This window comes from Phyllopteryx taeniolatus, unplaced genomic scaffold, assembly GCF_024500385.1.
Source record: "Phyllopteryx taeniolatus isolate TA_2022b unplaced genomic scaffold, UOR_Ptae_1.2 contig_25, whole genome shotgun sequence".
Lineage (NCBI taxonomy): Eukaryota > Metazoa > Chordata > Actinopteri > Syngnathiformes > Syngnathidae > Phyllopteryx > Phyllopteryx taeniolatus.
Genome location: NW_026903173.1, coordinates 46,389 through 73,243, shown reverse-complemented (window position 1 = coordinate 73,243; position 26,855 = coordinate 46,389). Strand labels below are relative to the sequence as shown.

At 41.1% G+C, this 26,855-nt stretch overlaps 1 protein-coding gene across 3 annotated transcripts in view; it reads right to left on the bottom strand.

Annotated features, from left to right (window-relative positions):
* nelfb (negative elongation factor complex member B) overlaps window positions 1-26,205 on the bottom strand; it is a 52,323-nt gene extending 26,118 nt beyond the window's left edge. For 2 of the 3 annotated variants that reach the window (XM_061765081.1, XM_061765083.1), the window contains exons 1-3: window positions 25,957-26,205; window positions 11,822-11,982; window positions 2,078-2,177 (exon numbers count right to left, since the gene is read on the bottom strand). In XM_061765081.1, coding sequence (XP_061621065.1) covers window positions 2,078-2,177; window positions 11,822-11,982; window positions 25,957-26,070 — 375 coding nt within the window. In that variant the 5' untranslated portion in view covers window positions 26,071-26,205. Of the gene's footprint in view, window positions 1-2,077; window positions 2,178-11,821; window positions 11,983-23,398; window positions 23,547-25,956 lie in introns of all 3 variants that reach the window. The other variant, XM_061765082.1, reaches the window with a different exon arrangement.
* Between the last annotated feature and the right edge of the window lie 650 nt (window positions 26,206-26,855).

The window sequence follows — 26,855 nt, the reverse complement described above, 5'->3', positions numbered from 1 at the left end:
GCACAATCTTTTGAGGCGATCCCTAAAATCAAATGGTTCTGTAACATTCAATAAGACTTCTGCTCCTCTCATCAGGTATTTTGGCCCACTCCTCATGAGCAAACAGCTCCAGTTGTCTCAGGTTTGAAGCGTGCTTTTTCCAGATGGCAGATTCCAGCTCCTTCCTCAGATGTTCAACGGGATTTAGATCAGGGCTTACAGAAGGCCACTTCAGAATAGTCCAACGTTTTGCTCTTAGCCATTCTTGGGTGTTCTTAGCTGTGTGTTTCGGGTCATTATTCTGTTGCAAGAACCATGACCTGCAACTGAGACCAACCTATTTGACACTGGGCTGCACATTTCTCTCTAGAATACCTTGACAGTCTTGAGATTTCATTGTACCCTGCACAGATTCAAGACACCCTCTGTCAGATGAAGCCAAGCAGCCCCAGAACATAACAGAGCCTCGTCAATGTTTCACAGTAGGGAAAGTGTTCTTTTCTTGGTATGCTTCATTTGTGTGTGTGTGTGTGTGTGTGTGTGTGTGTGTGTGTGAATATAGAGTGACTTGCCAAAAAGTTCTAGTTTTGTCTCGTCTGTCCATTGAACATTCTCCCAGAAGCTTTGTGGCTTGTCAACATGCAGTTTAGCAAATACCAGCCTTGCTTTTTTATGATTGATTTTCAACAGTGGCGTCCTCCTTGGTCGTCTCCCATGAAGTCCACTTTGGCTCAAACAATGACGGATGGTGCGATCTGACACTGCTGTACCTTGACCTTCGAGTTCACCTTTTATTTCTTTGGAGGTTGTTCTGGGCTTGTTTGTTTCCATTTGCATTATTTGTCATCAATTTTCCTCCTGCGGCCATGTCCAGGGAGGTTAGCTACAGTCCTGTGGATCTTGAATTTCTAAATAATATATTCAACTGCAGTAACAGGAACATCAAGATGCTAGGAGATGGTCTTATAGCCTTTACCTTTGAAATGCTTGACCATAATTTTCTCTCTAATCTTCTGAGACAATTGCTCTCCTTCGCTTCCTCTGGTCCATGCTTACTGTGGTACACACCGTGTCACCAAACAATACAGTGATTACTTGTTACCCTTTAAATAGGCCGAGTGACTGATTACAAACCCGTGATGCTAATTAGAGGATACACCTTGTTTGAACATGTCCCTATGGTCTAATTATTTTATTTTAATTTGTTCTATTTATTGTCTTTTCTAGGGGTACCATGACCTTTGTCCAGGCCTGTTTCATGAGTTTGTTTTTTAAAATAATTTTTTGGAACCACAATTCAAAAACAATGTCTGATTTTCATTGGTTAATTTTATATACATATTTATTTACTTTTTTTTAATTATTATTTCTGTGACCACTGTGGGTTTGTCTTTCATTCACAGAGGGGTACCAACAATTTTTGTGGTTTGTTGATGAGAGAGAGGAACACGATTGAATGGTCCAAAGTCTCCGATTTCCATACATTAGTCATCATTACGGTTGCAAGTGAGCTGGAGCCTATCCCATCTGACTTCGGGCAAGAGGCTGATTAAAGCAGATTTCTACAATTATAATATCCATCCATCCATTAGCTGAGCCGCTTATCCCCACAAGGGTCGCGGGAGCGCTGGAACCTATCCCAGCTATCATCGGGCAGGAGGCGGGGTACACCCTGAACTGGTTGCCAGCCAATCGCAGGGCACATATAAACAAACAACCATTCGCACTCACATTTACACCTACGGGCAATTTAGAGTCTTCAATCAACCTACCATGCATTTTTGGGGGGTGGGGGGGGGGGTGGGAGGAAACCGTAGTACCCAGAGAAAACCCACGCAGGCACAGGGAGAACATGCAATCTCCACAGAGGTGGGGCCGGGGATTGAACCCCGGTCCTCAGAACTGTGAGGCAGACCCTCTAAACAGTCAACCACCGTGCCGCCTAATCATAATATAATTAATAATTAGAACTACTCTTCAAACACTATACACTACCTTACTGGAAAATGTACACTGTATAATGCTGACCGTTTCTTACAGATGCACACATCACAATAATCTTCATACTTTTCATCAAAGTTAGTAAACATTTTCTTGCCTTGGGTAAATGTTTCAGCACCTGCATCACCACTGGTTGAATGGATGGCATTTTGACAAGAGGAAAGCTTTTCTCCAGCAATTCTTCAAGCTTCCCATATCTGTAAATGTATGAAAAACAACAAACGCATTGAAAGTGGCACCTTCAGAAGCGAAAGTCACTACCATAACTACAATTCTATGGTTCCAAAATGACCACCAGATGGTACTGTATGCGCTAGATGCAGGCGTGTGTAGTGTGTGTAGAGTATAATAACATCACTTGTGACCCATGCATGACCCCACTGGAGGGTATAACTTCTGGTGTTAGCAGGTTATCGGTTCCTAAAACTTTTAAGTGACCCAACTTTCTGAAGGTCATCTGGAATTCATAGAACTATAGTTATGGTAGTAAATCTTGTTCTATTTCATCCCTTCATGACCGCCAGGCAGTTCTGTAGGTACAAGATGACATACCAACAGTATCATGAAAGAAGCCCAAGCATCTACCACACAGACCTAGGAGGACCACGACAAATGGGTGGGGAGTGGTGACATTGATGCCGTACAAATGGAAAAAATGTGCCAGGCAATGACCAAGAAGGTGCGGCACAAATGTTCTCTAGCCCCCAATGCCACTTTGCTGCAGTTTTCCCTTCAGCTACTGGACTCCAACAACCTACAACAACATGTTGATGTGTATTTCTACAACCAGTCCCTGAGCAGTCTTTTGGACCTCTACGCCCCCTGAACATCAAGGTCTCGTTCTCGTGCTCAGCACCCTGGTACACCTATGAGCTGCGAAAGATGCAGCTGAAGGCCTACAGTGGAGCAAAAAAGTATTTAGTCAGCCATCAATTGTGCAAGTTCTCCCACTTAAAAAGATGAGAGAGGCCTGTAATTTCCATCATAGGTATACCTCACCTATGAGAACCAAAATGAGAACAAAAATGCAGAAAATCACTGTCTGATATTTAAAGAATTTATTAGCAAATTATGGTGGAAAATAATTATTTGGTCACCTAGAAAAACAAGGAAGATTTCTGGCTCTCACAGACCTGCAACTTTTTTAAGAGGCTCCTCTGTCCTCCACTCGTAGGTCAGTGCGGACACACCCGTCAGTGGGGGAGGGCAGTGTCGGGCTGGGGAGGTCACACTACGGCCTGCTCTCTGTCCCGCCATCCCTTTCTCCCGCTGATTTTTAATGCACCACAAACATTCGCACATCCTTTGGGGAGCTGTTTGGCCTGGGTGGGTGAGACTGTTGCGGGTCATTGCCTTACTTTACTTTCACACTTACGTTTTGTTATTGTCAAATGGCACCCTACCCAGCCAAAGGAATCAAGAGTCTAGATTGAGCATGTTGAGGAAAGGTGACCAGCTATCTACGTATATAGGTGATTTTTTTCTTTCTGCTGATACTTTATCTAACGCAATATATTCTATGATGAGCTTTAGCCACTGATTGATGTTAATAGCTTGTTTGTTTTTCCAGTTTCATAGAATTGTTTTCTTAGCGGTAGCTAACGCGACGAGTAATGATTGTGAATATTTATTTGGGAGGTCGATTATGCTTAAATCGCCAGGTATGCACAATCTTGGGGAAAGTGGAATCCTGAAATTCAAAATATAAGAGAGTTTTTGTGTAACTGAAGACCGAAAAAATTGAATTGGTGTGCATTCCCATATAGCATGAAAATAGGAATCTGGGGTATTTTTGGTGCATTGCGCGCATATATTAGATGATGAGAAGCCCATTTTATGCATAGTGTACTGAGTAAAGTGTGTTCTATGGAGCACTTTATATTGTATAAGCTGTAGATTTGTGTTTTTTGTCATTCTAAACATCCATCCATCCATCCATTTTCTGAGCCGCTTCTCCTCACTAGGGTCGCGGGGGTGCTGGAGCCTATCCCAGCTGTCATCGGGCAGGAGGCGGGGTACATCCTGAACTGGTTGCCACCCAATCGCAGGGCACATAGGAACAAACAACCATTCGCACTCACAGTCATGCCTACGGGCAATTTAGAGTCTCCAATTAATGCATGTTTTTGGGATGTGGGAGGAAACCGGAGTGCCCGGAGAAAACCCACGCAGGCACGGGGAGAACATGCAAACTCCACACAGGCGGGGCCGGGGATTGAACCCGGGTCCTCAGAACTGTGAGGCTGACGCTCTAATCAGTCGTCCACCGTGCCCATTCTAAACATATTGTTACAAATCTGTATCCAGTAGCTATGGTTAGCGGACATAGAAAGGTGTTCTTCCCATTTGGTGATTGGTAAGTGCATTGATTGAGTAGATGAAATTAATTTATCAACTTTTGAGAGATTTCTTTTACTTTGCGGGAGAAGCTTCACTATTTGCTCGACAAACTCCGGCAGTTTGAGGGTGCTCTGGAGTTTTTATTGTTGCTTTTAATTTATTGTATTGAAGAAAGTTTCCGCCTGTTAACATTATTGTTAAATAGTTGTTGTAGGTGGTCAATTCCATGTTGTTCCCATGTACTAAAATGAAGGAGTATATTATTAATTTCAAAATCTGGATTGTACCAGATTGGGGAGAGCATACTGGGACCTAATTGAGATCCTGTAGATTCTAAACTTTGCCACCAAACCGTTAAGGTGGGTTCTTAAGTGTGGATTGACAAGTGTGGATTGACAAATTCTATTTCTTATTTTGAATAAAATTTTATTCCAGCAGAATCTAAGGTTTGAAACCATTTAAAGGTGGCTGAAATGGAATCATTGAAAATAATTTGAGTTAAGGTTTTCATTTTTATTGTTGCTATTCTTCCCAGTAATGTATAGTTATGTATAATTTATTCCAGCGTCTTAAATTAGCTGAGATTTTTTCCAGAGGTGGTGTGTAATTTAGATTGGTTAGCTCTGTGAGTTTTGACAAAATATTGATACCTAAATACTTAATGTTTCCTATAGGAATAGGGTAATCAGGGATTTGATCTGCAGGAGTCCATCAGTTTTATTGGGGAATATTGTTGGTTTTGTCCAGTTGATAGAGTAGTCTGATATTTGTGAAAGTTTTAATGAGATTGAAGACTGCCTGACAAGAATACTTAGGTTCCTGTAAGTAAAGAAGAATATCATCAGCATATAGATTGATTTTGTGTTCTGTCACATACCTTTAATATTAGCATTCTGACGTATAGCGGCAGCAAGAGGTTCGATGAATACTGCAAATAGCATTGGAGAGAGCGGACATTCTTGTCTGATTCCTCTTTGTAATGTAAAACTTTTTTAAGTAATCCTATTTGTGGTGACTGTCACTTTCGGCTAACTGCATAATGTTGCTATCCAATGTATAAATGAATCTCCAAAGCCAAATTTGCGAAGTACTGCAAACAGGAAAGCCCAGTTAACTTTATCGAACGCTTTCTCTGCGTCAAGTGACATGATGATTGAGTTTAGATTTTTACACTGTGACATGCTTATTAAATTTAACAGACGTCTGACATTATTTGTCGAATTTATACCTTTAATGAAGCCTGTCTGGTCATAGTGGATTATCGACAGAAGTACCTTTTCAAGTCTTGCTGCGAGGGCTTTCAAGATAATCTTGATATCTACATTAATTAGTGATAAGGGCCGATAATTAGCCCGGAGAGTGGGGTCTTTACATGACTTTAGTAATAACTTAATTGAAGCTGTGTTCATATGGCGACTAATTTGACCTTTATCGTTTATCTCTTTGACTGTTCTGAGAAATTGAGGCGCTAGTTTTGGCCGTAAATGTTTAATGAATTCAACGGGGATTCCGTCCGGGCCAGGCGCTTGTCCCGATTGCATAGTTTTTTTATGTGTTATTTAATTCTGTGATGCTTAAAGGAACATCAAGGCTGTCTTTAATTTGTGTATTTAATTGAGGAATGTTTAGATCCTTAATAAAAGTTTCAATTTCTTTATGGTCTGGGTTGTTCGAAAAATGCGTATAAGCTATAAGAATTGTAAAAAAATTAATTTATTTATTGCGGTGACTGTTTACAGTTGCCGTTTGAATCTTGAATGGCTGTAATTAATTGTCTTTATTGCGCTGAAGTTGGTTCCCAAGGAATTTTCCTGATTTATTACTGTACAAGTTAGTATATCTTAACTTAGAAAATTTGTTCTTTTTGATAACGTGTAATTGATGTTTTGCCTTTTGAAGTTGGTTTCTAAACATATCTGTCTGATTAATTGCATATTCTTCTATGAGGAGTTAAATTTTTTCCTCAATTCCATTTTTTTTTTTTCTTTTTTTTTTTTTTACACAAAGAGTATGATATGATTCGACCTCTCAATACAGCTTTCCCGGTTTCCCACAACAGAGATGGGGATATGGTTAGGGAGTCCGGGCCTTCAATAGGGACGTGTTGAAGCGCCATGTTGATGGGCTCCCAAACTTGATTAAACTTTTAGATTGAGAGAAATTGGTGCATGGTCGCTGTTGACGATTGGATGTATTTTGGGGATAATTCTTTGAGCTTCCGAATTGTTTGAAAGAAAAAAATCTATTCTTCAGAAAGAGTGGTGAACCGACGAGAAAAATGTGTATTCTCTTATTGTACGGTTTTCCAGCCTCCATATGTCAACAAGACATAAGTGCTCTAGTATACACTTGACCTCACATTTTTAACAGACAACATTAGAACTGTGCGCTGCAAGGCAAAGGTAAGATCGTTGCTGATATAATAAGTGCTCTAAATGCATTTAAAGCTCAGATGAACATTTTCTCTGTGAATTTACAGAGAAAAAAGGTGTTGCACTCTCCTTCTGTGGAGATAGTGCTGAAAGACGATGCTTAGTATGCATCTGAAACATTGGCAAAGTTGTAGAAAAGTACTCTCAAGTCATAAACAGACTTGGGCAAAAGTTTGAGAACAGGTTTTGTGACCTTTGTCAGCTTGAGCTTTGTGTGTCGTTCAGTTCCAACACTTTCATGAACGAGGACACAACATACATTGCTGAGCAACTAAGTGCAATGTTCATCTTGGATCCTGGACTGGTGGAGATTGAAAGTGCAATATTGCAAAATTATCTGAACCTTAAAGACTATCAAGCTGCACCAAACCTTGGGCGTCTTGTTGACACAGAAAAGTACAGTGGTGTATGTACAGCAGCTACAGTATGAAGGTTACCAGTTTGTTTGCATCAACTTGTGTGAATCTGCCTTTTCTGACATGAACTTCATCAAAACAAACAGAACACTCCTCACTGATGGACATCTGCAAGACTCACTCAAGCGTTCCAGTGTCAAATTACACCCCAGATTACGACACACTGGTGCAGCGCATGCAATGCCAGGCCCCCACTAACAGACAAGGAAACACAGATGTTCTCAGTGGCAGTGCGATGGCAAAGTTAAATTCAAATATTGAGGGATTGTTAAAAAAATGCTTCCGATTTGGTTATAAGTTCAAAATGTGATAAGATTTAAAAATCTGAAACCAGATCTTTGTTTGTTACATAATTGATAAATTGGTAAAAGCATGGTGCAACACAGTTCATGATTTGAAAGATTGTTTGTGGCGATGAAAATGTGATTGTGATTTCCTACACTTGCAGAGATTTAAAGAAATAGTGTTGCGTATTGATATTTCCATGATTTCTAAATCATTGTTAATAAATACTGAGAAATTAACATGAGCTATGTCTTCAATAATAACAAATATGAGTAACTATGAACAATTCATGGTAATTTGAGCAAATATGTTATTTCATAAGTGTGTATTAAACTGGTAGCCCTTCACATTAATCAGTACCAAGAAGTAGCTCTCGGTTTCCAAAAGGTTGGTGACCCCTGACATAGACATTGTTTAACATAAAATATTCAAAACACTCAATGTCAGCCTCTCAACAGTAAATATTCTCAGATGGGTATGGAGGTAGTCCTCCATAAAAGCAGACTGATTATCTTTATGGTGAATCAAAAAAGACATTTGCAAACATCTGTTTTTACATTGAAAAACAATGATCAACAATTGTACCTATTTTATGATGTTATCCGGACCAAACTAATAACTGAATAATATACTCACTTTGTGTTTCTGCATTTTCTGCACTGTCAATTTGAAAGAATGTACTGTTTTTGACAAATGGGGTGGAAATTATTATAAGTATTGATTCATGGACGATCTTTTGAGGTTTTGAGCCTCCTTGATGCTGAAAAGAACATTTCACATGAACAGGTGGTCACTGGGAGGTGTCAGGGATACAATATTGTGGCTGTTTGGCTAATACCTGTACATAACTTCCCGTCTTGTCTAACTTGTTTTTATAGCTGAAGAGTCCAGCTCTTCTTTTTGACTTTTTCATCCTTTGACTGTCACTTTAGTTTTTTAACTCCTGCTCAGACAGAATAAAGCAAAATAATATGAACCTCCTTAAAGAACCTAGTTATTGGTGTGAACATTGGGACTTATTCCGTAGTTCTGGACTGTACTCCTGGCCAAAAGAGTTATCTCTCTTTATGTCCCAAAATACTGGCCGATCTTCACCAAATTTTAGGAGTACATTCCTATTTAATCCCACTTACACCTCTGAAAATATCAGAACAATCGCCCCAGTATTTATGAATTTATGGGCCAAAATGTCTTTCTCTCCATAGATGATCATTTGCATGAGGCTTGCAAGGATGGCTCACCTCTTGCCCGCTGTGTTTGTGTCATTTTAATGATGACACCCTCGTAAATTAGCGATGTTTCAGCATATTAAATAAGCGATTGTCAACTGAACGTCATTTTGGGGTGCTAGCTGTTGTTCATATGACGACATAAGAGTGTGACATTAATTAGGGATGTCCCGATCCAATCTTTGAGATCGGTTATCAGTCAAATGTCAGTCCAATGTCACACGATCACAACAACAGGTTGCTGAGATGCTAGGATAGTAACAAGGAGTAAGACTGAATGTTGCTTGCTTAAAGTCGTTTAATGACACTCCGGTTGAAGTTTACTGTAAAACTATCCATCCATCCATTTTCAACACCGCTTATCCTGGTTAGGGTCGGGGACGCTGGAGCCTATCCCAGCTGACTTCGGGCGAAAGGCGGACTACACCCTGAACTGGTCGCCAGTCAGTCGCAGGGCACATATAGACACGGACAACCATTCACACTCACATTCACACCGTCACTGAGTGGGAACTGAACCCACGCTGCCTGCACCAAAGTCAGGCGAGTGTACCACTACACCATCAGTGACTCACTGTAAAACTAAATACACATAAAATAATTACACCGATTGAATGTTCAAATGCATCATAGCCTTCATTTCTTTTTGTGTTCATAAAAATAGCTAACTTAAAGCTAACACACAATGAACGAAAAGGACCACTGACGAGCTAATGAAAATTTGCATCAAACTCGCAGTACTTATATATCTGAAAATAATATTGTTACACACTGTATAAATGCATAAATAGGCAATATAAAAACACTCTCAGGCATATATTCTTCAAACTCTGTGAAAAATGAGCTATATTATTAATCAATCGTAACTTCTACTTTGTTACTGCAATTGTGCCTCATTGCGTGCACCACGCTGCCCTGCAGAGGTCAAGACGTGCACAGCACAGTTACTTGATGTAACCCATTGGTTAATAATACAGTAAATGGGTCAGTGTTTCTCATGCCTACTGTTGCTGATTATTGTTCTCTATTAAGTAATATCACTTCATCAAGCATTTTATAACATTCCATACTACATATCAGTAAATTATTTATGATTATTGCTCATATCGGATCGGACCAATATCGGTATCGGCCAAAACTCAACATTGCAATATCGGTATAAGATCGTAAGTGACAAGGCTAGAGATGAAAAAGGGGCGTTCCAAACGCAATTTGTACGAAATACGACAACGGAGACCCCGGACTGTTGAACAGCTGAAGCTGTACATCAAGCAAGAATGGGAAAGAATTCCACCGACAAAGCTTCAACAATTAGTGTCCTCAGTTCCCAAACAATTATTGAATGTTGTTAAAAGAAAAGGTGATGTAACACAGTGGTAAACATGACCCTGTGCCTGCTTTTTTTGGAATGTGTTGCAGCCATAAAATTAAAATTTAATGATTATTTGCTTAAAAAAAATAAAATAAATGAAGTTCAGCAGTTTGAACATTAAATATATTGTCTAGTCAGGTCATTTATTCTAATCAGACAGGTCAAACCAACATTACATGAAATAATGAGCCCTAACTTACTTTGTTATTGTAATTAAATTACTTCATACACACCGAAACCTAAGAGCATGATTCGACATAATGCCGGCATGATTACGTACAACCGTTAGTGCTAGCAGTAGCTTGGTAGGCTACATAACGTTTTGTTGCCTACCAGTATCGTATTAAAAGTACGTAAACATACCTCAAGCAAGCCTTAAATGAACGCAATCTCTTGAGCACCGGTGACCACCAGCACACGTTTTCCCCCATTTTGTTCTTATAATAAACGAGTCGCGATCACATCGCCATGGAAACGAGTGTATCCGGTCGCGTTTGAGCTGACAAGATAAAGCCCCGTGATCGCAACGCAGGCTTCGCTGCTTCGACAATTTCTTAAATAAATTACGTTTTTCCAAACGCCAATATATGCTACACACCGAAATGAAAATTCTTGACCGAAACCCAAAGCCGAAAACCGAAACACCGGGAGGAATTATGGTGCCAATTATTAGTAAAATTGCATTTATGGCTATGACTGCAGAGCTGCCAACATATAGAAACTCATTTCTAGAACATCCATCCATCCATTTTCAACACCGCTTATCCTGGTTAGGGTCGCGGGACGCTGGAGCCTATCCCAGCTGACTTCGGGCGAAAGGCGGACTGGTCGCCAGTCAGTCGCAGGGCACATATAGACACGGACAACCATTTGCACTCACATTCACGTCACTGAGTGGGAACTGATCCCACGCTGCCTGCACCAAAGTCAGGCGAGTGTACCACTACACCATCAGTGACAGTTCTAGAACAATTTTTCAAAATTTTTATTTTTTTTAAATTATCTTAACAACAAACAGCGTGGGTTCTGTTCTTTACCAGTCTTACTCCAAACCCTTGGACCTTGATTCCCGAATGAAAGGCACTCTTTACTTTCATCTGAAAATAGGACCATGGACCATGGACCATGGCCAACAGTCCAGTCCTCCTCCTCGGCCCAGTTGAGACGCTTCCTACGTTGGCTCAGGCTCAGAAGTGGCTTGACCCGAGGAACCGAACAGTTGTAGCCCATCTCCTTGAGGCGTCAGAATGTGGTGGTTTTTGAAGCTATGACTCCCGCCTCATTCCACTCTTTCTGGATCTCTGCTAGAGTCTTGTTTGATAATCCGCTGAAGCCCACAGTCATCTCTTTTGCTAGTGCAGCTCCTGCCACATTTTGTCCTTCCACTAGACTTTGCATTGATATGCTTGGACACAGCACTCTGTGAACAGCCAGCCTCCTTAGCTATGAACTTTTGTGGCTTAACCATCCTATGGTGGGTATCAATGATGACCTTCTGGCCAGTTGTCAAGTCTGCAGTTTTCCCCATATTGAACCCAACTGAGACAATTGAATCAAACTGAACCAATTTAATGACACCTGGGAAAACCTGTGCAGGTGCTTTGAGTTTAGTAGATGATTAGTGTGTGACACTCACTTTAAAACATTTATGGCCAGCAAAGTTTGGGCTGATGTCTTCACAGTATTCTAATTTATTGAATTCCTGATTTTGCGGGTTTTATGCAGCTTACAGCACCGCCTGGCAGTCACAAACTCCTACTGTCATACCTGTCCTCTTCCTTGCCCTCAGCTATCGTAGCCACTCGCTCCATCAGCTTTTCACGGAGTTCATCAAAGACTGACTGGTGGAACTCTAGTCGAGGTGTTCCGTGTAGATCCAGAAAAGGAAGAGCAGACTGGAGAGTTGGCAACAAGATGCCATTTTCCATCTATAATCACAAGATGCATCAAAGAGTCATCATCAATCTACTGGATCTGTCTGGTATCTAAATTATTAACACAAACTCAAAGTCTCTTAAAATAGTTTTTTTTTTTAAATCGTTGTGGATATATATTTAAATATATAATAATAATTTTAATTATGCAAACTGTGCCAAAAATTAAATTAAATCTTGGTGTGATTACAATTCGGATCGCTTAACATCATTTTGCTACGTCCCTGGCGAGGAGCTAAACGACCTCCACAAAAGGATACATTAGTAACTACGTTTAAATGCACAAATGAATCGGGTTACTGACATACCGTAGTATGGTCTCCCCACATTTTCTATTCTGTGAAATCAAATATAGCCAGTATATTTGGCCAAAATATATTCGTCTCTGAACGCTAGGTGGCGATAACGTGCCTTTCAGCTCATTTGACTTATCAGCAAGGAAAGGGTCGCTGCAGTGAGGTTGGATGTGGTTGCTACAGATGGTTAAAGTGATGATCTCATATATGCACTAACGTTTTATTTTTTGCCCAAAGGAGATCTGCCTCTTGTGGTTAATGGTGGCTCTAAAATTTGGGGTGGTGGTGTGGGGACATCTTGAATTCTTCAGCATGACCATGGCATACCATAGTTTCGTATGAAGACTGACAGTGACGACAGATATAATATTTGCAAAATATGTTACTGTGAACAAGAAGTTTTTCCGCAACAAGCAGTAACAGACAAAACAGGCCAATTAAAGGCTTTACTTTTAGTCGATCATTTGTTCGACTCAGAGGGGCCAGTTCTCATTGTGAGAGCGCCTAACCCTCTTCCCCTGGGAAAATAACTTAATTTTGACCATTACCACAACTATATGATTGGCATACATCTAAAAACATATTTTATGATTATTCACACTATTTTGTAAATTTATTACTCACAAAACAAACCAATTTACCATTTAAAATCATTGTCTCAAACAGAACATGGATAAATCTTTACGACTGCAATTATTGCACTTTATTTAAATGATAGTTTGTTTTCCTATACAATCCTCTTTAGTCTGGTCTTTTTAACTTTGCAAATATAGCAGCTTCAGATGTGTATGCTATAAACAGGGTTTAGACAGACAGACAGACAGACAAACAGATGTTAGCTTTGCTAGCTTCATAAAGTTATTAAAACCTTTGCACGTGACTGTGTTTGTTATAATGTGTGAAATGAATGAAAACGACAGACAAATTAAGCAGGCAATCTTTGCAGTTAGAGGGATAGTCCCCTCCACACACACACACACACACACACCCTCAAGACAATCATACGTGACATCACTCGGGGAAACAATTTTTGGTTTTATTCCCGTGACAAATGTAAAGCAAAGGAAAGCAAATTTATTTATATAGCGCATTACATACACGAGGCAACTCAATGTGATTAAAATAATTTTAAAACAAAGGGAAAAAAAACAGTTTATAAACATTTAAAACATCCATTCATCCATTATCTGAGCCGCTTATCCTAGGGTCACGGGAGCGCTGGAGCCTCTCCCAGCCATCATCGGGCAGGAGGCGGGGTACACCCTGAATTGGTTTCCAGCCAATCGTACGGCACATATAAACAAACAACCATTCGCACTCACTTTCACACCTACGGGCAATTTAGAGTCTTCAATCAACCTACCACGCATGTTTTGGGGATGTGGGAGGAAACCGGAGTGCCCGGAGAAAACCCACGCAGGCACGGGGAGAACGTGCAAACTCCACACAGGAGGGGCCGGGGACTGAACCCCGGTCCTCAGAACTCGGAGGCAGACGCTCTAACCAGATTGCCACCGTGCCGCCACATTTAAAACAAAAGGGGGGTTACTATTAAAATAGCGTACAGTGCAAGAAATATCATTTAAAAGTGGAAATGCTCTAAAAAGCATGAGAAAAAAAGTTTTGTTTTTTTTAACTTGGACTTAAAAACATTCAGACTTGGGGCTGATGTCACTTCTGTTGGCAACCTATTCCATTTGTGTGCAGCATAATAGCTAAATGCTGCTTCACCATGTTTGCTTTGAACTCTGTGCTCCACTATTTGACCTGAGTCCGTCGATCTCAGAGCCCAACTGGGTTTATATTCCATGAGCATTTGTTTCATGTATTCAGGACCTATACCATTGAGTGATTTATAGACCAGTAGCAGAACTTTAAAATCTCCTCTAAAGCTGACTGGAGGCCAGTGTAAAGACTTTAGAATTGGAATAATATGCTCTGACCTCTTTGTTCTGTTCAGAACCCGAGCTGCAGCTGTTTAATGCTCTTTTTGGGGAGTCCAGTCAGAAGACTATTACAATAGTCAAGTCTACTTGACGAGTAACTGTAGCAGCATTGATCGTGATAATGTGTGTAAAATTAAAAGCGGTGGGTGACATGCAGCGGGAGGAGTTTACCAGCTTCGCGGACTTTACAAGGTAGGTGCAAGCTCACTAGCTTGTTCACCAGCAGTCCAGATGAGTTGATGCCTCACACTTGTCATTTAAAATGAATAAGTAGCGGGCCAGCGTCAATATAGGTACGTCGTGGCCACTGACCAGAAACAACGGCGTACGTTATGGTGGCATAAGTGTTGCGCATGTACGCGACGGTACCGTTGATAATAGCGTGTCCTACCTGATAGAACCAGTCACTTATGTTGCCGCAGGCAGCCAATCATATTGCAGTGGGTCGCTTTTAACTCAAATGTTAAAGGACTGTTTGCTGTGTCGTCACCAAATGGTCACGAGGTGTCTCGGTTGGTAGAAAAACTATGGAAGACAATAGCTCACCACGAGTTACCGGGTTATTCACGCGTAATGTGCTGCGGGCTGGACATACAGATCGTCAACGTAGGATTCTAAGAGCTTTTACGGCCTCCCAAAGACACATGAAGCTCATTGAAAGCTTACATGCAGCCAGCCACATGACGTGACACAACTGGAACAATACTGACCAACCATGTTTGCTTTCGGCACTTTATATAGTAACTGTGATAACTTGTTTTGCAAAATAATATTATGATATTAGATATTTTGTTCGTATTTAATGACATTTGTTCCAAACAAAGATAAATCTCACATTAGGTAATAACTTGCATTTCACTCTTAAAAATACTCCATTACTTTTGGTGATATTTTATCTCTTAAGTAGGCCTACTATTGTATAAAAATTACAAATGCATATGAGCCTTATAATATGCGAATACACGTCACGTATGGAGATGTTTCGCCAGCCGAACATTTTCTAATCAGCAATTGAATGATTGACACTTCGATACGTCAAGAGACTTCCATCCGTCCATTTTCTGTACCGCTTATCCTCACTAGGGTCGCGGGCGTGCTGGAGCCTATCCCAGCTATCTTTGGGCGAGAGGCGGGGTACACCCTGAACTGGTCACCAGCCAATCGCAGGGCACATAGAAACGGATTTGAACCCCGGCCCTCAGAACTGTGAGGCAGATGTGCTGTCAAGAGACTTGTAGACTAATTAAATCTTGAGTGCAGGCTGAAATTAAAAGTTGTCGAGCAAATATATCCCCATAATCTGGCTAGGTGGACGGATTTGGGACATATTTGTGCCTAACTGCGTATTGAAGGCAAATTCTGGTTGCCGCTGTTGTACAGAAGCTTTGCTGCATAGCTTTGCTTGGCATCAGCTGGCCCAAACTTGCATACTGCGCTAAAAACCTGCGGTCAAGCCAGCCTCCACTCGAAAAGAAGAAGTCAAGCCAGCTGCCCCTAATTTTGCGTATACTAGGCATTACGATAATAAGCCGCCAACTAGCGACAAAAGCCACCTTCAAAATAAAATCCTCCAAATAAAAATATGTGGATATCGATGCATATTGATTTTTAAAAAAGGAATAAAATACTGGCGGCACGGTGGCCGACTGGTTAGAGCGTCAGCCTCACAGTTCTGAGGTGCGGGGTTCAATCCCCGTCCCCGCCTGTGTGGAGTTTGCATGTTCTCTCCGTGCCTGCGTGGGTTTTCTCCGGGCACTCCGGTTTCCTCCCACATCCCAAAAACATGCATTAATTGGAGACTCTAAATTGCCCGTAGGGATGACTGTGAGTGCGAATGGCTGTTTGTTTCAATGTGCCCTGTGATTGGCTGGCAACCAGTTCAGGGTGTACCCCGCCTCCTGCCAGATGACAGCTGGGATAGGCTCCAGCACGCCCGCGACCCTAGTGAGGAGAAGCGGCTCAGAAAATGGATGGATGGATGGATGGAATAAAATACTTTCGGGATCACAACACCAGTCAAGTTCTGGGGGACACTACACCACCCCCAGGTCTCCACCAAAAGAGGTCCCATCCAAAGCTGATGCTGCATTTCAAATAATACGTAGCTATCAATGCATACTGACTTTAAAAAAAAAAAAGGATTAAAAAGAATCCTTTCTGTATCGCAACAACAGTCCAGTTCTGGGAGACACGACACCACCGCAGGTCTCAAACAAAAGAGGTCCCATCCAAATATGATGTGGCATTTCTAAATAAACTTCTCCTGAACTCTGCACAGTATAAGTCAATACCACTTCTTTTAAGAAATTATGAGAAATAATCCCGTTCGTATCGCAAAACCTTTCCCCTTCATACATGTAGGAGACAATCCCAGGATGCGACATTACTGCCATCGCCATTTGATGTAGTATATCTGAAGCCTTTAAAATCCCCACATTGTTCCATCATTCAATATGATTTTTGCTTTGCTTTCAAAATTAACACTTTAACCACTCATACATACTACACTGTTCTTATTCATATTACAATATGTTCTCTCTGTATCTTTTTGACTGTTTAATGTTTATGTATTTATACACATACATATTTATGTATTTATACACATACATATTTACCTTTGTGGTCACATTTGTCTGTTAAATCTGTTTGAATGTTTTCGTGGAAAATATTTTAAGAACAACTTCCTGTTTGGGGCAAATCTGCCTGATTCCACGAGATAGTCTGAGAGACCTGGAGATAGATGACAGTATGATCTGTCATTTATCTACTGCCGTTTTATTAAAGCGCACGTTAGATGAATCATTTTCTTATTGTATTGAGCTTTGTGTAAAACGTGAGTTACAAATTGATTCAAGTGATTGCTTTTATATTTTTGTTTTTCTAGCTTTCATGGTGTTCCTTATCTAACGTAGCAATGAAGCGATAGCAGACATCTGTAAGACGGTTGGTTTCATTACTGAGGGAAATTATTTACAAACGTAAAAAATATACTGTACATCCATCCATCCATTTTGAGTAACGCTAATCCTGTTTCGGGTTACAAGGAAATATATATTTACAATATGTTTTGATTACATTTACATTATTCATTGTTTTATTAATTGTGATTCCATTATTTATTACATTATTCACATATCATGCAACACCATTTCTCTTTTCGGGCCTTTGTCATTTTTTTTGCCATCAGTGTCGATCCCCAGGCACTGCTCATGGTACCACCTTCCGCAGTCACCACACTGGATCTATTCAAAGTAAACATTCAAACACAAAACAATGTAAAGCAATATTTTGGATGTGGGAACTTTTAACAACGATAACTTGCTTGATTATTGTCATTAAAATGTGATTATTAAGAAATGGGCGGCACTGGTTAGCACATCTGCCTCACAGTTCTGAGGTCCGGGGTTCAATCCCCGGCCCCGCCAGTGTGGAGTTTGCATGTTCTCCCTGTGCCTGTGTGGGTTTTCTCTGGGTACTCCGGTTTTCTCCCACATCCCCAAAATATGCGTGGTTGGTTCATTGAAGACTCTAAATTGCCCGTAGGTGTGAATGTGAGTGCAAATGGTTGTTTGTTTATATGTGCCCTGCGATTGGCTGGCAACCAATTCAGGGTGTACCTCGCCTCCTGCCCGATGATAGCTGGGATAGGATCCAGCACGCCCCCCACCCTAGTGACAAGAAGCAGGTTGATATATTGTGTGTCCAGGAGACCAGGTGGAAAGGCAGTAAGGCTAGAAGTTTAGGGGCAGGGTTTACATTATTTTACCATGGTGTAGATGGGAAGAGAAATGGAGTTGGGGTTATTTTAAAAGAAGAGTTGGCTAAGAATGTCTTGGAGGTGAAAAGAGTATCAGATTGAGTGATGAGGCTGAAACCTGAAATTGAGGGTGTTATGTATAATGTGATTAGTGGCTATGCCCCACAGGTAGGATGTGACCTAGAGGTGAAAGACAAATTCTGGAAGGAGCTCGACGAAGTAGTTCTGAGCATCCCAGACAGAGAGAGAGTCGTAATTGGTGCAGATTGTAATGGACATGTTGGTGAAGGTAATAGGGGTGATGAAGAAGTGATGGGTAAGTACGGCATCCAGGAAAGGAACTTGGAGGGACAGATGGTGGTAGACTTTGCAACAAGGATGCAAATGGCTGTGGTGAACACTTTTTTCCAGAAGAGGGACGAACATAGGGTGACCTACAAGAGCGGAGGTAGAAGCACGCAGGTGGATTACATCTTGTGCAGACGATGTAATCTGAAGGAGGTTACCAACTGTAAGGTAGTGGTAGTGGAGAGTGTGGCTAGACAGCATAGGATGGTGGTGTCTAAGATGGCTCTGGTGGTGGGGAGGAAGATTAGGAAGACAAAGGCACAGCAGAGAACCATGTGGTGGAAGCTGAGACAGGACAAGTGTGGGGAAGAGGTGAGACAGGCTCTCGGTGGACGGGAGGAGCTTCCAGAAGACTGGACCACTGCAGACAAGGTGATCAGAGAGGCAGGCAGCAGAGTACTTGGTGTATCTTCTGGCAGGAAAGGAGAGAAGAAGACTTGGTGGTGGAACCTCACAGTACAGGAAATCATACAAGGAAAAAGGTTAGCTAAGAAGAAGTGGGACACTGAGAGGACCAAGGAGAGGCGAAAGGAATACATTGAGATGTGACACAGGGCAAAGGTAAAGGTGGCAAAGGCCAAACAAGAGGCATATGATGATGTATGCCTGAGCCCCTTCCTGTTTGCAGTGGTGATGGAAAGGCTGACAGATGAGGTTAGACTGGAATCCCCGTGGACCATGATGTTTGCAGATGACATTGTGATCTGCAGTTAAAGCAGGGAGCAGGTGGAGGAACAGTTAGAAAGATGGAGGCATGCACTGGAAAGCAGAGGAATGAAGATTGGCCGAAGTAAGACAGAATATATGTGTATGAATGAGAGGGGTGGTGGGCGAAGAGTGAGGCTATAGGGAGAAGAGATAGCAAGGGTGGAGGACTTTAAATACTTGGGGTCAACCGTCCAGAGCAATGGAGAGTGTGGTCAGGAAGTGCCGAAACGGGTCCAAGCAGGTTGGAACGGGTGGAGGAAGGTGTCAGGTGTGTTATGTGACAGAAGAGTCTCTGCTTTGACGAAGGGCAAAGTTTATAAAACCGTGCTGAGGCCAGCTATTATGTACGGATTAGAGACAGTGACACTGAAGAGACAACAGGAAGAAGAGCTGGAGGTGCCGGAAATGAAGATGTTGAGGTACGCTCTCGGAGTGACCAGGTTGAATAAAATTAGAAATTAGCTCATCAGAGGGACAGCCGAGGTTCGATGTTTTGGATACAAAGTTAGAGAAAGCAGACTTGGATGGTTTGGACACGTCCAGAGGAGAAATGATGAGTATATTGGTAGAACGATGATGAGGATGCTGCCAGGCAAGAGAGCTAGAGAAAGACCAGAGAAGGTTGATGGATGTCGTGAGGGAAGACATGAGGACAGTTGGTGTTTGAGAGGAGGATGCAGGAGATAGGCTTACATGGAAAAGGATGACGCGCTGTGGCGATGCCTAAAGGGCAAGCCGAAAGGAAAAGAAGAAAGAAGATGATCACCCAAAGAGGTCAAGTGAAGGTCACACGCTCAGATAATGGCACCAATCTAGTCAGAGCAGAAAAGGAACTCAAAGGGGCCATCCAGGGCTGATGCCCTCTTTCAGGACACTCAGCTCAAAAAGGGCATCACATGGACTTTCAGCCCCCATCAGGTTCTATATCATGGTGGTATCTGGGAGAGGCAAATCTGGACTGTCAGAAGGGTTCTGGCTGCTATACTACTACAACAGACTCTTGACGAAAAGGGACTTCAAACCTTCTGTGAGGTGGAATCAGTTATTAATGCTAGGCCTCTCACCACAGCTTCGAACGACCCTCACGATCAAGAGCCTCTCACACCTAAACACCTGCTTCTTCTCAACACCAAGCCCAGGAAACCACCTGGTATATTCCACCCTGAGGACTGCTATCCCAGGCGCAGATAGCAGCAGGTGCAATACATGGCTGACCTCTTCTGGAAGAGGTGGACTAAAGCGTATCTGCCCAAGTTACAAGAACGGCAAAAGTGGACATACCAAAGGAGAAACTTCGTATTTGGCGACATTGTTCACATTACAGATCACACTGCACCACGTAACTCCTGGATCCTCAGACGGATCGTACAGACCATGCCGGACTCCAACGGACTAGTTCGGCAAGTTCTGGTGAAGACTCAGAATGCCTCTCTTTGCAGGCCCATCGATTTGCTGGTGGGAAACTCTGCTTAACATCCAAGCCCTACTTTCTAGTAACACCAGAATCCCCCCTTTCTTGCCTCTCACTGCACACACACATTTACAGTGATATACAGAAGAATGAAGAAAGCATGCTTTTGTATAGTGTAAATAGATGTTTAACTTTGAAACAAAGTGTCATCAAAATTTGTGCTATGACAAAGGCGTCAAGTAATTAACTGACCTTTGTAATATTGGCTTCTTATATACTTGTAATCGGGAATTGTTTTGTTTTCCTACAAGAACAATTAGGGGTCGGTGTGTAGGAGCCATATTGCTTATATTTTTTGGGCGGTAAGCCCTTTAAATTTCTTGCTTATTATGTTGTATTTTGGGCATTTATATTTGCTGTATAATTATGGTTTATATGCGCGGCTGGTTTCTCGTCCCTCCCCAGCATTTCCACTTCTTGGCACTATATCCTTGCATGTAATCACGAGGGACAGTTGTGTTTTTTTATGTCCCAGGTACTGCCGCACCAAACAGTTTTTGACCCCATCCAATGTGAGAATATTATCATGTGTTGCCGATTCTTTCTTTTGCACTTCAAGAAAGGCCATTGGGGCTGTAACCAACCTTTTGTTCTTCAATAAATCAAAAACGTGAGTTCAACCACACCTCTATCTCCGATCCATATTTGACTCCCACTGGAGCGAGTCGGACTGCTTCAAATGTCTTTTTTAACACAAAATAAGATAAACAAGAACGCTGGTGTAAACAAGTTGTGTGCAAAACAACTAATAAACTCAATCAATCAATCAACAAATACATAAACACATTAAGAACTACTAAGTATTTAAATCAGTAATAAATTTCAGTTTTTAGTTTCTTCAGTCTTCAATATCTGCTGTATTGAAATTTAAATCTCCTTATTAACACAATTCATGGCAACGCTGCTGTAAATTTCACTCATTGAAAAATGTTTCTCTGCTTGCATCAAGCCCGGTCGATGCCAAGCCCCCGAGAGCCATATACCCCACCGTGATTGGTAGGTTCGTTAGCTCCGCACACAACACTGTAAAAGTGCCATTCATATAAAACTCGAGGGCCGTACGAACATTAAACTTTCATATTAAGGTGGGGGCCACAAAATATCATCTCCGTCAGTTTGAGACCCCTGATTTAAAGGCTGAGGTGGAGGTGTTTTGCGATAATTAGCTGACAAGATTGGGACACGGGGAGCCTACAATGTTGAACTTTTGTCATGTAATTTTTATTTGGTGAAATGCTGTGTTTATTTTATTTTTTTTGTCTTTCTGCCATAATCATCAAAATTTAAACAAATGAAGGCTTGAAATATTTCCCGTTGTGTGTGGTGAACTAATATAACAGAAGTTTCACTTTTTGAAACATAATTGAAATAAATGGATTTAGATTCTAATTTCATTTTTGTTTGTAGAGCTCTGATTCAAAGTGCATACAATATGTGAAACGCCATGATGAACCACAATGAAGGTTTTGAACAAACATAACCTGTAAAACGGTTCAGTAAAGATTTGTTAAATTAAACTATTAACTTCACTGTTGTGACAAAGATGCCAAATAGAAAAAGGGATACTCAAACTTTATTTTCTTAAGTTCAGCCCTTTATTTGAACATGTATACCTCTCTCTTTTTATTTACTTGCTCTTATTGTGAAATGCAGCCCTACATTTATCTAGTACATGAGATAACATTACACAGTTGTGCTCATGTTTGATTACCAGGGCAGAATTTGGAAGATGTGTCCAATTCTTTAGTATGCTCTAATATCATGATACCAGTGGCATAATTTTTTATTTTTATTTTTTTGTTTAAAAACCACGATAATGTCCTTTCTCTCGAAAGGTTTTGGGACTATAGTTTGCTCTAAAAACATTTTCCATCGTGGCAGGCCTAAACACATATATTGATAGAGACCAAGAACAATGGATAGCACTAAATATTGTACAAAAAGTATGAAAAAATTAAAGATTAAAGAGTAATCACTAATAAAAATCTGCAAAATAGCAGGACCGTGAAGCAAGAACTGCGATGTCGCGGAGGATTATTCTATCTGTATTCTGTGATGATAACTTGCAGGGACTCATTGTTCCAGGGCTGGGACTCATTGTTTCAATGACGTGCATCCCGGGACTCACGTAGTCTCAAGAGTAAAATAAACTATCTATTGTTATGAAATAAATGAACACTACAAATAATAGTTATATTACAAATTATTATAAGTTATTAACACTGTAATTTTGTATTGAACAGTCACAATTAGAATATTGAGGAGAAAACGTCTCATTTCTACAAACATTTGTCCCTCCTTGCTCCTCCGTTATTCTCCAAAACTTCTCAATTGGGATCTCTGCTGCGAGGAGCTCACATTTAAACAAAGCAGTGTGGCTGCATGAGATTTTGCCTAAATGATACTTTTAGGCGTGAATGCGAGGGTGAATGGTTGTTTGTCTAATATGCGTGGATACAACATGTCCCTTCGAACTGCGGGACTAAAAAGATCCTAAAATAGAGGGGTCAAAATGTCAAAGCATTCCATGTTTGTGGACGTCTCGAAAACAAAAATAAGGATACCTACACATTGTGTCAAGGGTTGGGCATCGAGAACCGATTGGAACCGGGACTAACATTCCGGTTCTCCTGGGATTGTTCAAATTAAAAGATTTCGGTTCACCATTTTGAGTCCTACAGTCCGCCGAGCCCAAGCAAGAAAGTGGCGAAAACCAACGAATAAGCAGCAAAAAACAAAATTACAAAAAACAAAAGAGAAACAGTCGCATTACAAGCGTAACATTGACCTAAAACTTCACCAAAGGTAAACTAGCAACTTTACATCATAACAAATAGGGACAAAATTGCCAAAAATTTTGTCTCACAGTATCACAAACACAAACCTTGTGTCTCATCGGTGGGTAGGTAAAGGAATCAACATTTTACAGAGCATTTGGTTCCATTCATTCCTCTTTTTCGTTTTACTTTCATTTTTACCGGTGTCCTGTGAAGTTATTTTTCAGGCCAAAATGCTGCGTTCCGGTGCAAACCCTGCAAAATAAAAGGCTGCATGCTCAAAACAGGAAGTCAAGTTAAAAATTGCACATATAAACCATTTGACGTGATAAAACAGTCACAAATAACTATTTTAACAATACTATATTTAACTTTTACCTGAAACAATAATTAATGAATATTAAGTCAAATGGGTTAGTTCCAAACACATTTGGACACCCTTTATTTTAAACCGTGCAAACCTTTTTGACCCCAGCCTCCTTAAAGAACCGGAATCGAAATGAGCAACCGGAATTGGGACCGGAATCACTCATATTCAAACGTGAAACGAGGCAACCCTAAATACGATTGCACACAATGCCGTAAAATCAAAACAACAGAAATGGGAATAACCTTTCATAGGTAAGAAGATTTTTGGGGCTGTAACGACAAATGTTCTGTATTGGAATGTTGCACATGCTTTGACGTTGACAAAAAAGTTAATCTCAGGAAAATTGGTTGAGAAATACGCAAATTATGGTTTATTTTCAATGTACATACAGTGGGTACGGAAAGAATTCAGACCCCCTTAAATTTTTCACTCTTTGTTATATTGCAGCCATTTGCGAAAATCATTCATTCATTTTTTTCCTCATTAATGTACACACAGCACCCCAGAGTGACAGAAAAAAAAACCAGAATTGTTGAAATGTTTGCAGATTTATTAACGAAAAACTGAAATACCACACATCCATAAATATTCAGATCCTTTGCACAGTATTTAGTTAAAGCGCCCTTTTGAGCTAATACAGCCATGAGTCTTTTTGGAAATGATGCAACAAGTTTTTCACACCTGGATTTGGGGATCGTCTGCCATTCCTCCTTGCAGATCCTCTCCAGTTCTGTCAGGTTAGATGGTGAACGTTGGTGGACAGCCATCTTCAGGTCTCTCCAGAGATGATCAATTGGGTTTAAGTCAGGGATCTGGATGGCCCATTCAAAAACAGTCACAGAGTTGTTCTGAAGGTGCTCCTTCGTTATTTTAGCTGTGTGCTTAGGGTCATTGTCTTGTTGGAAGGTGGAACCTTCAGCCCAGTCTGAGGTCCTGAACACTCTGGAGAAGGTTTTTGTCCAGGATATCCCTGTACTTTGCCGCATTCATCTTTCCTTCAATTGCAACCAGTCTCCCTGTCCCTGCAGCTGAAAAATACCCCCACAGCATGCTGCTGCCACCAACATGCTTCACTGTTGGGACTGTATTGGACAGGTGATGAGCAGTGCCTGGTTTTCCCCACACGTACCGCTTAGAATTAAGGCCAAAAAGTTCTCATCAGACCAGAGAATCTTATTTCACCATCTTGTAGTCCTTCAGGTGTTTTTTTTTTTTTTTTTTAAGCCAACTCCATGCGGGCTTTCATGTGTCTCGCACTGAGGAGAGGCTTCCGTCGGGCCACTCTGCCATAAAACCCCGACTGGTGGAGGGCTCCAGTGATGGTTGACTTTCTAGAACTTCCTCCCATCTCTTGACTGCATCTCTGGAGCTCAGTCACAGTGATCTCTGGGTTTTTCTTTACCTCTCTCACCAAGGCTCTTCTCCCCCGATTGCTCAGTTTGGCAGGACGGCCAGCTCTAGGAAGGGTTCTGGTTTTCCCAAATGTGTTCCATTTCAGGATTATGGAGGCCACTGTGCTCTTAGGAACCTCGGTCAGATCTGTGCCTCGCCACAAGTCTGTCTCTGAGCTCTTCAGGCAGTTCCTTTGACCTCATGATTCTCATTGGCTCTGACATGCACTGTGAGCTGTAAGGACTTATACAGACAGGTGTGTGGCTTTCCTAATCAAGTCCAATCAGTATAATCAAACACAGCTGGAATCCAATGAAGGTGTAGAACCATCTCAAGCATGATCAGAAGAAATGGACAGCACCCGACTTCAAAATATGAGAGTCACGGCAAAGGGTCTGAATACTTCTGGCTGTGTGATATTTCAGTTTTTCTTTTGTAATAAATCTGCAACAATTTCAACAATTCCGTTTTTTTCTGTCAATACGGGGTGCTGTGTATACATTAATGAGGAAAAATATACTTCTATATTATTTTAGCAAATGGCTGCAATATAACAACGAGTGAAAAATTTCAGGACGTCTGAATACTTTCCGTACCCACTGTACATTACCTTTGATGGGAACGTTGCCCCCACCAATGTGACCACCGCATAAGCACGTCGTATCTATTTCTATAGTCATGTCAGATCCTCGACAACATGGCGCGGTGAGGACGACTTCCGGGTCGCAGTCGAAACAGCGAGGAGTGCTGCTAATAATGCAGACGAGACCCCGAGATCCGTATGAGTTTTGTGTAGCAGACATAAACACATTGGACAGCAATGGCTCCATACCCCCTTGCAAAACGTGTTGCCGGTGACGAAATTAATCCCCATAATAGCGCACTGTGAATTACTGCCGTTACCTGAAACTGATCAATCGCTTTCAGTGGCTCTGTGCAGTTGGTGAGCGTTTCTTTCAGATCCTCGCCGTTCGATATCCCCAGCTCAGGCAAACCCCCGCACATTTTCGTTTCCATTTCTACATCGACTTGACGAAGCAGAGTTAGAATAGCCGCCCCAATATACCGATAAATGAATGAAGTTTTATCCTAGCAAAGCAGGCTTCTTGAGTGAGTGGCCACTTCTTTAACAGTTCGCCAGAAACGCAGCTGAACAACAGTTCCGCTTAACATTCACTATTCCTCTATTGGCTGTGGCGTTAATTTGATGTACACGATTGAGCAAAGACACTGTTGGAATTCATAATACGTAAGAAATGCGTTTGGCCATAATTAATTGTGTGTGCTGCAACATGAGACAATGCAAACGTGTAATTTTTTCCCCCCAATGTTATTGTTCTTTGTCTTGTTTAAAACGCTTCGCTCAGTATCAAATTATTCGTTGTTCATTTTCCGTATATATTATCAATTGCTGTCACTTGATTTTCTTTATCCTAAAATTTATAAGATCAGAATTATCAACGTCACGCTGTTGTGTCTACGTCTTTCATCATGAGTGAAAACATTTTACACACCACAGTTCAAATGACATTTAAAAACATCAGACCAATATACTTCTATTTTTCCTTCCTATTTTTTTTTTATATTCCTGAAAAGGGACAGCCGGATCGTGTCATTTTCTTGCAGCTTTTGTAGATCTGTTGTCAAACTTGATCTTGTCAGACAGGTTTTGTTTAAGTGATTTATTGTTTGAACGGGTCTGGGGGTAATCCGCCTTGGGTGTTATCAGTGAAAATGAACCAAAAGTTGTGATTAGCCATAATTAATTAATGATTTAACAAGGGGGGTAATTAATTTTTCAC